The sequence below is a fragment of the Carettochelys insculpta genome, chromosome 2, assembly GCF_033958435.1.
Source record: "Carettochelys insculpta isolate YL-2023 chromosome 2, ASM3395843v1, whole genome shotgun sequence".
NCBI classification, from domain to species: Eukaryota; Metazoa; Chordata; order Testudines; family Carettochelyidae; genus Carettochelys; species Carettochelys insculpta.
In genome coordinates, this window is record NC_134138.1 from 88,866,537 (window position 1) to 88,879,716 (window position 13,180).

Genomic DNA, 13,180 nt, shown 5'->3' on the forward strand with positions numbered 1-13,180 from the left:
TGTTCTGACACCCTACTGACGGTGATGTCATTGACCCCTTGCGTCACTGACATTCCATTTCCCACTGCTGCGCTCCGGCCTGTGACTCGCTCGGTCTTAGCTACCCTTCCCTCGCCCAGCACCTGCCCTGGTAATGTAACCATAGGGCCGCGGCGCTGGCCACTCAGGGCAGTGCAGGGCGGAGGCGGGGGAAAGGGACGGAGAACATGAAGATTTTGATATGGTGGGTTTTAGCCATGAAAGATTGTGGCCTAATAAAACTATTCATTAGCCTCTGAGGTGCAACAGGGCTCCTCCTTGTTTGTACATATACAGACTGACATGGCTATTTCGATGTCCTTACGTCAAAATAGGCTACTTCGACGTCGTGTGCTCGTGTAGACGTAGCTGTAGTGGGAATGCAATAAATGGAATTTGCAGGGTCCTCCCTTTGACTGGGGTACTCCTGCCCCCAGTGAGGAGTAAGGGAAGTTGAGGGGAGCACAGTTTCCTATTGTCCTCTCTTAGGCTGTTTGTACACAGGCCACTTCCTTCAGAAGTCGCATGCTAATACATGGAGCAAAAGATGCTAATGAGGTGTGGATGCAAATTCCTCATGCCTCATTAGCATAATGTCATGTGATTTGGAGTCTGGAAAACCATTCTTCTGGACTCCAAAACACCGTGTAGAAGCGTGGCCCCAGGGGGGCTTCTGGAAGGAAGTCCTTATTGCGGAGGCCGCTTCTTCCCAAAAATTTTGGGGAAGAAGGGGCCTCTGGAAGAAGGACTTCGGGGCTGTGCTTATACACGGCGTTTTGGAGTCCGGAAGAATGGTCTTCTGGACTCCAAATCACATGACAATATGCTAACGAGGCACGAGGAACTTGCATCCACACCTCATTAGTATCTTTCACTCCGTGTATTAGCATGCCACTTTCAAAGGAAGTGGCCTGTGTAGAAATGGCCTTAGTGGAGATGGTGCAGAAACCTGAATTCAGGTTTGTCGACATTAGTTATGTAATTAACATAGCTGAAATTACATACCTTAATTTGACCTTCTCCGTAGTGTGGGCCTGCCCTGAGACTTTTTAGCCTGGACATGAACACTTGGCCCAACATTACCATGCTATTCAACAGGTTGATAAGGAGTCAAAGATGACAAGGATTGCATCTGACGAAGCAGGTTTGGTGCACATGAAAGTTTATGCTCCATAATGGCTATGTCTACACGTGAAGCCAACATCGAAATAGGCTATTTCGATGAATAACGTCTACACGTCCTCCAGGGCTGGCAACGTCAATGTTCAACTTCGACGTTGTGCGGCACCACATCGAAATAGGCGCTGCGAGGGTACGTCTACACGCCAAAGTAGCACACATCGAAATAAGGGTGCCAGGCACAGCTGCAGACAAGGTCACAGGGTGGACTCAACAGCAAGCCGCTCCCTTAAAGGGCCCCTTCCAGACACAGTTGCACTAAACAACACAAGATACACAGAGCCGACAACTGGTTGCAGACCCTGTGCCTGCAGCATGGATCCCCAGCTGCCGCAGCAGCAGCCAAAAGCCCTGGGCTAAAGGCTGCTGCCCACGGTGACCATAGAGCCCCGCAGGGGCTGGAGAGAGAGCATCTCTCAACCCCCCAGCTGATGGCCGCCATGGAGGACCCGCCAATTTCGACGTTGCGGGACGCGGATCGTCTACACGGTCCCTACTTCGACGATGAACGTCGAAGTAGGGCGCTATTCCGATCCCCTCATGAGGTTAGCGACTTCGACGTCTCGCCGCCTAATGTCGAAGTTAACTTCGAAATAGCGCTCGATGCGTGTAGCCACAACAGGCGCTATTTCGAAGTTAGTGCCGCTACTTCGAAGTAGCATGCACGTGTAGACACAGCTAATATGTGTTAGGCTAGAAGGTGCCACAGGACTTCTCCTTGTATTTGTAGATACAGACTAATATGGCTACTCCTCTGATAAGGATGCCTTAGGTATTATTCAGGGCACATTCCCTCCCTGCTGTGTTCTCTTGTCGCTATTTATATTTTCTTCATCTCCTGCTCATCCAAAAAGTAAGCAAGAGCTACTCTTATCACCAAGTGGAAGACAGAACTGCAGTATTGCCAGTGCCCATACTTCAAAAATCATGCAACAGACCTCAAAGATTTTGTGATCAACTCAAAATTCATGATTTTTTTTAAAAAATATCACATTTGGGTTCTATAACATAAGACATAACTGAAGCACCTCGCCACATATCAACATTTCATAATATTTTTATAATTAACTACAATTAATTTTAAAATAGAAAACTTCCACTTGTATTTCCCATGATGTTCAGCAGTATCTTCAATGGAATTAAACATATTTAACATAGTCATTACAAACTGCATTTATGCAAATTCTCACTCACATTCTTAGCCCATGCATGAGCTCAATTACCTAAGACTCGGACTCAGCTGGAATACAGTTGTCATTACTTCAATTGATATATTTGGAATATATAGATTCACAGGAGCCTCATATTCCAATTTTGCAGCACAAGTATGGTTGTTCAGTAGTGACACTTTTCATAAGTTAAGTATTGGAGGGGTAGCCGTGTTAGTCTGGATCTGTAACAGCAACGAAGGGTCCTGTGGCACCGTATAGACTAACGGAAAAGTTTTGAGCATGAGCTTTCGTGAGCATGGACTCACTTCATCAGGGCTATGTCTACACTCGCCCCAAACTTCGAAATGGCCATGCAAATGGCCATTTCGAAGTTTACTAATGAAGCGCTGAAATACATATTCAGCGCCTCATTAGCATGCGGGCGGCCGTGGCGCTTCAAAATTGACGCGGCTCGCCACCGTGTGGCTCGTTCAGACGGGGCTCCTTTTTGAAAGGAACCCGCCTACTTCAAAGTCCCCTTATTCCCATCTGCTCATAGGAATAAGGGGACTTCAAAGTAGGCGGGGTCCCTTCGAAAAGGAGCCTCGTCTGGATGAGCCACGCGGCTGCGAACCACATCAATTTCGAAGCGCCGTGGCCACCCTCATGCTAATGAGGCACTGAATATGTATTTCAGTGCTTCATTAGTAAACTTCGAAATGGCCATTTGCGTGCCATTTCGAAGTTTGGGGCTAGTGTAGACACGGCCCAAATGCTGGTCTTGGAAATCTGATGCTGGTCTTGGAAATCTGCAGGGCCAGGTATAAATAAGCCAGAGCAAGGGTGGAGATAACAAGGTTAGCTCAGTCAGCAAGGGTGAGGCTTGTTATCCCCACCCTTGCTTCGGCTTATTTATACCTGGCCCTGCAGATTTCCAAGACCAGCGTCTGATGAAGTGAGTCTGTGCTCACGAAAGCTCATGCTCAAAACTTTTCTGTTGCAGGTAGTAAGCCTCACCCTTGCTGACTGAGCTAACCTTGTTATCCCCACCCTTGCTCTGGCTTATCTATACCTGGCTGTGCAGATTTCCAAGACCAGCATCTAATGAAGTGAGTCTGTGCTCAGGAAAGCTCATGCTCAAAACTTTTCTGTTAGTCTATAAGGTGCCACAGGACCCTTCACTGCTGTTTTCATAAGTTAGTAAGACATTGCTGTTCTTGCCCTTACCTCCCCCCAAAAAGTATTCTTTCCTCCATTTTTGTACAGTATACTTGTAGTGAAAAGTTCTGCTATATAAATGTACAATGTTTTAATTTTATTTTGTATTTATTTGTGTGACATCGTATGGAAAAATGACATGCAAGTGATATTCCATTTGTTATTTCTCAGGAATTACCTGAAAACTTCATTCAATTTGTTTTTTAATCTTTGAGTTTAATATGTCATTGCGTCAGCCCTTGACAAAAGACAACATATGGTAGAACATGTAAAGTGTCATCGTGGTCACCATAAAATAAGGATGCAGATAAATAAATAAGATAAATAAATACTGAAATGTGCAAATTCTCCATAAAATTGTAAGTCCAGAAGATAAGAGAATGTATGTATATAATGCTAAGACAGACAGGAGAATCTGATTTTGAGCTGTCATTTCCAGTTTTTATATTTTTTTCAGTTACAGCATAGCTTTAAGACCCTGAACCTACACAACATTTATGCACATGCTTAACTTTATTACTATCCCACAGTGCTTACTTGTGGTAATGAAATTAATTTCATGCTTCAGGGTTTGGATCTTACCAAAGTATTATGGAACGCAGAAAGCAACATACTGAATTCACATTACGTTAGGTAAAGATACATTGTTATATCAGCAATCAAATATATTTTAATTGCTCACTATGCCATTTTCATAGATGCCAGTAAAATTATCTTAATTTTTGATACATTAAAAGTAATTCATGTTGAATTGATGGCATAATGAAAAAAGATGTTTTGTCTTCATAAACAGATATGACCTCATTAAAACTATATTTTGACCTCTTTAAATTAATATTTCAATATGTCACACAGTGGATCTGACATCTCTCATGTGTGTATCACTGGGGCATGTAGGTGTCCACGTCTATTTAATATTTACTCTTCCTGTGTTTGCGCTGTTTTGTTTGTCCTGTGCTATCTAAACATGCTTGTAACAAAAGACTCACTGCTAATCGTAGCTATGTGGGACAGATCCTGTATTATTTTTCTACTTGACTGCGGTTTTTACAAAACACAAACCACTGTAGCATGGTGGGGTGTTGTAAAATGTAAGTGTTTACAGTTTTATTGTGTTTCTTCATCTTCCTTCTTCCCTCATGGTTCCCGGAAGGCTTACTCAATAAACAAGTTACGCCAACAAGCATAAGTTGAGCAATGAAGACTGCTGCTTCTGAAATGAGCTTTGGTTACATTTCTCTGCCAAAGGAACACACAGAGACATTTCAGGTGAGTATATTGGCCGTTTGTTTAGAAGTATTTTGCTATAAACTGATTTTAAATTTGTTTGTTGACGATGTGCCGATCTACTCGGGGTCCTGTGGGTGCGCGTGGGGTGTGATACAGCGGGGTGGGGGGTCGGGTGGCCCGGGAACGACCACCCCACCTTTATAGCAGCCTTATAGTGTAGCAGCAATATGTGATTCAGTGTATCTACTTTAAAACCTAGGTTTCCACAGTATTATGAGTACCAGGAACAATAACACTCCGATTGTGAACACCACAATGCCCTGTGGCTGTTCTAAGTCCCAATAATTCTCTATACAGCCCCAGCTAGTCCAGCTGGTGGTATTTACCGATAGTGATTGATTCATTTATTCGTAACTACAGTTACTTAACACTTGTTATATATATATATAGTTATTTATTTGGCATAGGCTAAACACTAGGTTACATATAGCTGTATATGATTACATGTGACTTACCAGTAACATCCAATGCTCCCTCATCTCACCAACAACTACGTTACAGCGGCCCTTCAAGCCAGAGATACAGCTTGGTTGGGACCTTTCGTGGTGGTGACGTCCGGGTGATCAGGCCGGGGTCTGCTGTCTGGACTGGAAGTTGCTAGCCTCCGCCTCGTGTCCAGGAGCCCACACCCTTATTCCTGCTAAATCACCTTTTGTACTGTTTCTTACTTGGGGGTTCGATACCTGGCCAATTAAAGTGTTTGTTACCTAATTTGGGCTTTCTATCCTCCCGGCCTGTCAGAACATGTTACAAGATTTCCTCTGTCCTTGGTCTTTTTCTGAACTGCCCCCCGAGACCCTCTGATATTGCACAACCAAGATGTTCTCTTTGGGGGGCTTCCAGCTACTAGCCCCAGCTGTTCTCTTTGGGGGCTTACTATCTGCTTGTCAGGATGGTCTCTTTGGGGACTCTCCAACTACTTGTCAACTTTCTGATTTCTTTCTGCTGGCCTGACTTCAGACCTTCCCGCCGTTGTATGATAGAGTTCCAAGATGGAGTGTATGGTCATTCTGCCTTGCGAGTGAGGCCCAGCCACCAGGTGCTTGTGCCCCCACATTTGTGAATTTGTATAATTTGCCACTGATTTGTCTAAAAATAGAAACAGATGTACCCAGTTTAGTTCTTTTATCCAGCATATTTGTTGTCAACATAAATGGATGATTTTTTTTCTTGTTTTCTTCAAGTTAATCTCCAAATGAAAATTTCAAAAATGATTATGTTCAGAGCTCTGAAAGGCTTTTGGATTTGCTTTGCTTTTCTAACATATCTATATCTACATCTATATTTTAAAAACAGATCATAAAATCTTGTCTTTACTATTTTTACTAAAAAATACCAGGAGAATCATAGAAATGGAGAGGGAACTTTTGTATACCTCTGTTGTAGCTGTGGGTGTGTTTGACTATTTCACCAGCTGTTTGCCAGGTATTTGAGTTAAATGCATATTAAGAACATCTTTTCTTTAAATACATAGGGATGTGATAGAACAGTCTGATTAAAAATCACCTCTCGGCTGCTAAGATTTCACTCTAGTTTTTCTTGTGAGATCAATCTCACTAATTCTTCAGTCATCCACAAAGACTTCCAGCAAAAAAAATGAGTGTCAATACATATTTAATGGGGGGAAACAAAACAGGGGGAGGGGGAGGGGGAGGGCAGAAAAAGCATCATTTAAAAATCATACTCAACCTTTTAGGCTTTTTTAACACACCATAAACAAGCATGCACGCAAAAATATGCATGCTAACTTTTTTTTCCCATTTTTGTAAGTCCCCTTTAAATTGTTTTTAGAGGAAAGACATCACATCTCTTAAACTGAAATTTAGTGGCTAAATTTAGGATTGATAACTTTTATTTAATATTGTAGTCAAAACCAATTGGTACCTTGTCAAACTTTGGGAATAGGGTAACATTTTGTCTGCAAGTTGCATGAGAGATCGCAGTTCTGTGTTCCCGCCAACATATACAGAACTTCTATTCATGTCAATGAAAGGTATGCATATGCAGAGGGAAAGAAAAACATGGGAGTCAAAGAATACCATGAGAATATAAGGGGTTGCTTAGGTAGGGTTTTTATGTAGATATGTGAATTTAAAGCAATCTAGTTATGTGAGTTAGCAAACTCTTTTATATCCAGCATTATATTATCCGGTACTCTCAGATAACCAGCATTTTAACCATAAGTAAATTTTAGTTACGTTTTCTATAAGTACAGCATAGTGAAAGTAAATATGAATAAATACAGCAAATACAGTGTAAATTTGCAGTGTGGAGTATTAATGTAGTTGGTAAATAAAGTATGCTGCATACATTTTTTTTGTTTGTTTCTTAGTATCTAATCTTGTTTTTCTTTAGAGGTATACATTGTTAGGTGTACTTCTCTATTATCCAAAATATTTGACTGTCCAACAGCCTCCCAGTCCTCAGGCTACTGGATATGAAAGAGTTTACTGTATAAGTCCCTTTGTAGATACTCTTATTCCAGTATGAGTGTCTTTTTCCAGTCTATGAGAAACAGGAAAAAACCAGTTTTGTTCCAGAATAAGGGCATCCACACAGAGAATTATAATGGTTTAGTTATACTGGTATAATTTCCGAGCTAGAAAAATCCTCGCAGCAGAATACTAGACAGACTGACCATGAATAGTCCGTGGAAAGTCCCCATGATACTGTTTAGTTGTACTTTACTATCGCGAGATTCAAAATGTCCCTTCCTGCCTCCTAAAATACTACGACAGTTGATGAGAGATTGTAAAAAGTCTTTTAACTGAAACTGAGGCATTGGTTCTGAATGAACAGTGAATGAAAGATTGCAGCTAGAAAACAGAAAGAGGGAACCAACAGAATGCACCGAGTTTGCATTCAAATGGGAGAAACTTTGTGCCTAATTGTAATTCTTTTTGTACTACTTTTACATTGGGGTAACACCACTGACCTCAGTGAAGTGAGTTCTGATTTATATTGATCCAAGTAAGAACAAAAGCAAGCATCTCAATTTTTTAGGAGGCCCATCTGTCAAGAGACAGCACCAAAATATCTCCCTTCATTAGCACACATGTGCAGGTTCCATAGCAGTCACCATTGAAGAACATGAACAGTAAACATCACAAGTGAAATGCTTTGCTACTGTAAAATGATGCAGTTCCATTAATGTCAATGCAATGGTACCAATTTTATGTACAAGCAGAGACTTTGGCTCCAATTTGACATTTCAGCCTATTCCAGGAGTGGCACGATTTCCATTGTTAAGGTAACCATCTGTCCCATTTTTGGTGGGATAGTCCTGTATTTGGGACTCCAAAAAGGCATTCTTACTTATTTTTTAAAAGGGACTAATTGGCCCGTATTTTCTGCTGGCAGCCGCAGCTGCCCCGTCCCTGCTGCTTCCTTGAGGCTCCTGGAAGTGCTGGGGGCTTACTGTAGCTTGGGGCTTGGGGAGGACGGACAGCTGCCATCTCCTTCCCGGCTCGCTGGGCTTGTAGGAGCCAGGAGGAGCTGCCCTTCCCCTTATATCTCCCTGTCCCATATTTGGGACAGGGAGATAAGGTCGCCCTACTCATCACCCTTAAGATGCTAGTGGTGGCAAGTTTGCCAGCAGTCTCTGAATCAGATCAGATCAGATCGGGAACAGCTGAACAGTAAGGCTACGTCTGCAGTAGAGAGTTTTGTCGACAAAACTCACAGAGTGTCCACACCAAAAATACATTTTGTCGACAGTACCCCGACAGAATGTGGCCCTTTTATCGACAAACTTGTGCCTCCCCACCACAAGGCAGAACACCTTTAATGACTTAAGTCCTTCAACAAAAATGCCATGTGGATGCTCCGGTGAGCCGTCTCTCAACAGACAGGGCTTTCAGGTGACCAGGCAGCCCTGTCTGCTTTGCTTCTGGTTGACCGTTATTTTGAGAGAGCAGCCAGGCAGTCTGTCTGCTCTCTGTCCACAGACAAGATCACTTTTTTTATCTGCCTTTCTGCATGGCTGCAATCTGTCAACAGAAGTTTCATCGGAGGATATCTTCTGACAGTAACTTCTGTTGACAGATGGCTGTAGTGTAGACATAGCCTAAGTGTTGTTAAAGGTGGTTTTAGTTACAGAAAATTATTGGCATTGGTGGTGAGAGGTAGATGAAAAAATTGTCACATATATAGCCTTACTTGTTAAAAAGAAAACAACACCCAAATGAAGGAGCTCACAATTGTTGGTTGGTTTATTCCCTTTTCTCCCCTTTTCTCCCCTGCAGGCTGTAATAATGATCCCTGTGCTGTTTTTGCTGCTCTTTGGATATGGCCTTTCACTGCCAGACTGCCCCCAGATGTGTATATGCACCACCTCTCTCATGGATTGCCGTCAGGCCAAGTTAGATGAAGTTCCACATGGCATCACGCAAAAAATAGAAACATTGATCTTGAGTGACAACCATTTAACCGTCATTTCTCCAGGAGTGTTTCAGCACATTCTCAATCTCACATTCCTTGGTTTAGCGAACAACAAGCTCTCACTTCAGAATGACTCTTTTGATGATATCAGCAAGAGCATTCTCTCTCTGGATCTCTCTGGGAATAATTTCACAGAGCTGCCATCAAACTTGTTCAGGAATACGAAGAAACTGGTCTGGTTAAACTTAGCTGAAAATAGGTTGGGTCTTCTGGACAGCACAGTTTTCAGCTCCCTAGAAAAACTCACCTATCTGGACCTCTCTAATAACAGGCTGAAGATGCTCACTCCCATGTTTGTGGGGCTTTCCCAGCTCGATACCTTAATGTTGGCTGGTAACCACCTCACCACCATACCACAGGGAGTTTTTGATCCCATTCCTAACCTTAAAATCCTTGTTCTGTCTCACAATGAAATAAGCCATTTTCCTGAAGGTTTGTTTGACAATCTGAAGAGTCTTAATGATTTACTGATTGATTATAATAATTTTACTGAGCTATCACATACTATATTCACAGTCCTCCACAACCTAGAACATTTTTCCATTTCTAAAAATAGAGTCCAAAATATTCCACCTCTCTTGTTTGCTGGCAGGTTTCCCTTAAGGAAACTTGATCTGTCTAGTAATTTATTGTCAGAGCTACCTCCAAACTTCCCTTCAGTTCTGAATAAGCTAGAAGTTCTTAATTTATCTGGAAATTGTATTGGTAATGTTCCCAAAAATCTATTCTTAAATACTACTAAACTAGAATTTCTGCATTTGGACAATACTTGTCTCCAGACACCACCCGTTTTTTCAGGCCTTCAAAATCTGATGGAGTTAACTATGCGTGGGAATGGCATAAAAATCTTACCACAAACATTCACTAAGAATATGGCTAATCTGGAACTATTGGATCTCTCCATGAACAATATAAGTGAAATAGAGGATGATGCATTTAAGATGAATCCTAATATCACAAAAGTCATTTTGACTGGGAATCCAATTTGCACAGCTAAACAATTTATGCATTACTCTTTTAAAGTGCTAGATTGTAGCAGTAAAAATTAAGTGATTGTATCGCACAAGGATGATTTTTATCCCAGAACTATACTGCTGTTTCCTTCAATAAATGGCTAACATACATATTGCAAGAAGTGTGATTATATCTGATCTACAAAGAACCTTCCTATAACAGTACATTCTAATACATCATAACCTCTTGCACTGTCTGATAGTTTAATATGATAATGGATGTGTGGTATGGTACAAAAGACTTTTGGAATTTCACAGGTTAACTTCCGCAGGATAAAGATACTGTATAAGTATAGCAGCTGTGAAGCTTATTATGATAATTTTTATATTGACATTTGTGTCCCTTGTCTACCGTATGTCTCCCCTAATTGTTACATTATTATCAGTAAACACTTGAGCTATGAGCATATGGACATACACATACATTTAAAGGATAATATGATATTACCACATAAAGATCAGCATGAGTTTGAGATGGCTACATTCCTTGTGAGTGCTGAAGCCACAAGAATTAATCTGGTCATTTCAGAAAACCCTTACAAAACACTATTTACTTAATTTATGACACAGTGCTTTGATCCCTCCAACTAGAAAGCCAGATGTACCAATTACGTCCACAGACCCAGGCTACACTTACACTTAAGATGTTTCGGGGTATGTCTACGCTACCAGGAAGATCAACCAGCTCAGGGTCGATCTTACAGAGTTTTATTTCATGCACCTACTGGAGATGAGTGAAATCAAACTGTTGGGGGTCGGCAGTTGACCCTGCCCTGCTCGACATAACAAGGAGTAAGGGAAGTGAATGAGAGTGACTCTCCGATTCACCTCCCTCTGTGTGGACACCCAGTAAGTCGATAGCAGATGAGTTGATTCTCTGCAATTGCCTTAGCTAGAATTGTTTACCTACAATTGACTTAACTCTCTAGTGTAGCTCCAGCCTTGAATTCTTTGTGGGCTAGAAGTGACTGGTACATAGCCTGTTTTGAACACATGAATCTTGCTTTCACAGTAGGAGCAAGCGCCTACTTCAGACCCACCAAAGCCAATGCTTTTTCTCTCTAGAAAAGCTATCACTGAGCCATGGCTGAAGCTTGCCCACACTGGGCCTTAGGGGTGTGTGTGTGTGTGAGAGAGAGAGAGAGAGAGAGAGAGATTTTGGAAAAATCAAATATTTTTAATATTTTTGGGCTGAAAAGAAAGAAATGTGTCAGGTTTACTTATTTATTTTTAATTATTATCATTTTAAAGCTGCTACTTAGAGGTTTAGACTGGTAAAAATACAGCCGCAAGGCCAGGAGCAGCAGCTAACGTGATTTAAAGATGTCCAAGGGTGTTTAGAAAAGTTTCCAATCTTGCACCATAAACTTGATTAAACTAATCTGATTTAAAAAAAAAAAGAAGAAAATACCGGATTTCACTGTGTAAACAAACCAGTGGCGCTTAACAGAGATTATGACCTCTGGTATAATTCTGGAATGGCTACAGAATTCCAGAGCAGGAATGTAACTCCCCCGACATTCCAGAGAATACTGGCCACAAACAAAGGTCTGGGAGAGTTGCCATTTATTTTCAAACCCGTAGGCATTTCTTTTTTACACCCCGCTGGAGCGCGCGGCTCAGTGCCAGCAGCACGGCTAGCGATGGGCAGGCAGAGAGGTGACCGTGTTAGCCTGTATTCTAACAAAACAAACCAGCAGTCATGCAGCATCTTAAACACTCGTCTCATGAATGCGTTTCCTGGGGCCAAAGGGAGCATCGCCCCTTTAAGAAGGCAGTTCCTTAGGTGGTTGTTCTTGTGCTTATTGGAGCAATCATAGAGCAACGTGTCCCTGTCATGGCAGCTACTCCAGGTGGCCGTTTCCTGAGCACTGGCTTCAGCTGATCACAGTAGGAAGAACCAGTGCCTCATCTTCCTCACCCGAACCGGGGAAATGCTTTGACAGATGTATTTAAAGAGACCTGCAACTGGTCTCTTCTTCTGTCTCTTCTATTTGGCTTCTTATTTCACCAACAAGGTGAGGATGAGAGAACTGCAAGTTGGTGTGTGTTGACTGATTGGTTGCCTGAGCGTTCTTTTTTAAATTCACCTTGCTGGATTTGCTTCCCCCCGAGCCCCAGATCTGCCAGCGGGAGGCTAACTGCACTGCCTTCTGCTCTCAGCATCTTTTCTTGCCTGCTGAGAGAGGAGGAGCTGCGATTTCACTTTCCGTTCTCTTGAGAACTGAGAGACTCCAGCTGGGCACGGTTAGCTGCAAGCATAACTCCTTCGTCTTTGCAAATAGCTCTTGTGCACAGACAGATGAACAGGGAAGGGGTACTTTTAGTTTTGAGATTTCCAGCCCCTGTGTATGAGAAATTGCCCTGGAGAAAATTCACGCTCCATATTAAAAGGATGCATCTCTGCAGCTGTATCTTCCAGTGTCAAGAAACAATAATTTACAACAATTCCTTCACTCAGTACACCCAGTCCCTGCCCTGCCCCCCCAGGCAGCAGAGAGATTGAAAGTTAAGTCAAAAGAAAATTTGGAAAACCTGAAAGTGATGGGAGGTTTTAGGGACTATGTGTAAATATGTAGGTTACAAAGAATGAAGACCCTGACAAACTAGTGAAGTGTGGCTCTGTGGGAGAGCAGCTGGGAAGAGTTAAAGTGTTAATTACAGTTATTGTGATTACTGTACAGGACTTTCACTTAAGTGTCACTGCCACTGTATATTTCTTTTCGCTTTAAAAACAAAACTTCTTCAGAAGGTTGAAATTAAAACAAGACTGTTATCTGTCTATCTTTTCCAGTGTAAAGCAGGAGTAACTGCACAGAAGTTAGAGGAATTATAGCTGGTAAATGAGATAAGAATCAATCTCCTGGTTTC

General features: G+C 42.1%; 2 protein-coding genes across 8 annotated transcripts in view; both read left to right on the forward strand.

The window, feature by feature from the left end:
* The first annotated feature begins 2 nt into the window (after positions 1–2).
* Positions 3–10,403, forward strand: LOC142008594 (uncharacterized). Of its 4 annotated transcripts, XM_074985827.1 has the most exons (4): positions 81–223; positions 4,135–4,199; positions 4,720–4,835; positions 9,101–10,403. In XM_074985827.1, the coding sequence occupies exons 3-4, from the start codon at positions 4,764–4,766 to the stop codon at positions 10,343–10,345; spliced, it is 1,317 nt and encodes a 438-aa protein (XP_074841928.1). In that variant the 5' UTR covers positions 81–223; positions 4,135–4,199; positions 4,720–4,763; the 3' UTR covers positions 10,346–10,403. The 4 variants fall into 4 exon arrangements, with proteins under 4 accessions (XP_074841927.1, XP_074841928.1, XP_074841926.1 ...); XM_074985826.1 differs by lacking the exon at positions 4,135–4,199 and having other exon boundaries at positions 3–130; XM_074985825.1 differs by lacking the exon at positions 4,135–4,199.
* Positions 10,404–12,162: 1,759 nt separating this feature from the next.
* Positions 12,163–13,180, forward strand: part of SLC35D4 (solute carrier family 35 member D4) — a 92,907-nt gene continuing 91,889 nt past the window's right edge. For 3 of the 4 annotated variants that reach the window (XM_074987330.1, XM_074987334.1, XM_074987333.1), the window contains exon 1: positions 12,163–12,327. In XM_074987330.1, coding sequence (XP_074843431.1) covers positions 12,256–12,327 — 72 coding nt within the window. In that variant the 5' untranslated portion in view covers positions 12,163–12,255. The remainder of the gene's footprint in view (positions 12,328–13,180) is intronic. The other variant, XM_074987332.1, reaches the window with a different exon arrangement.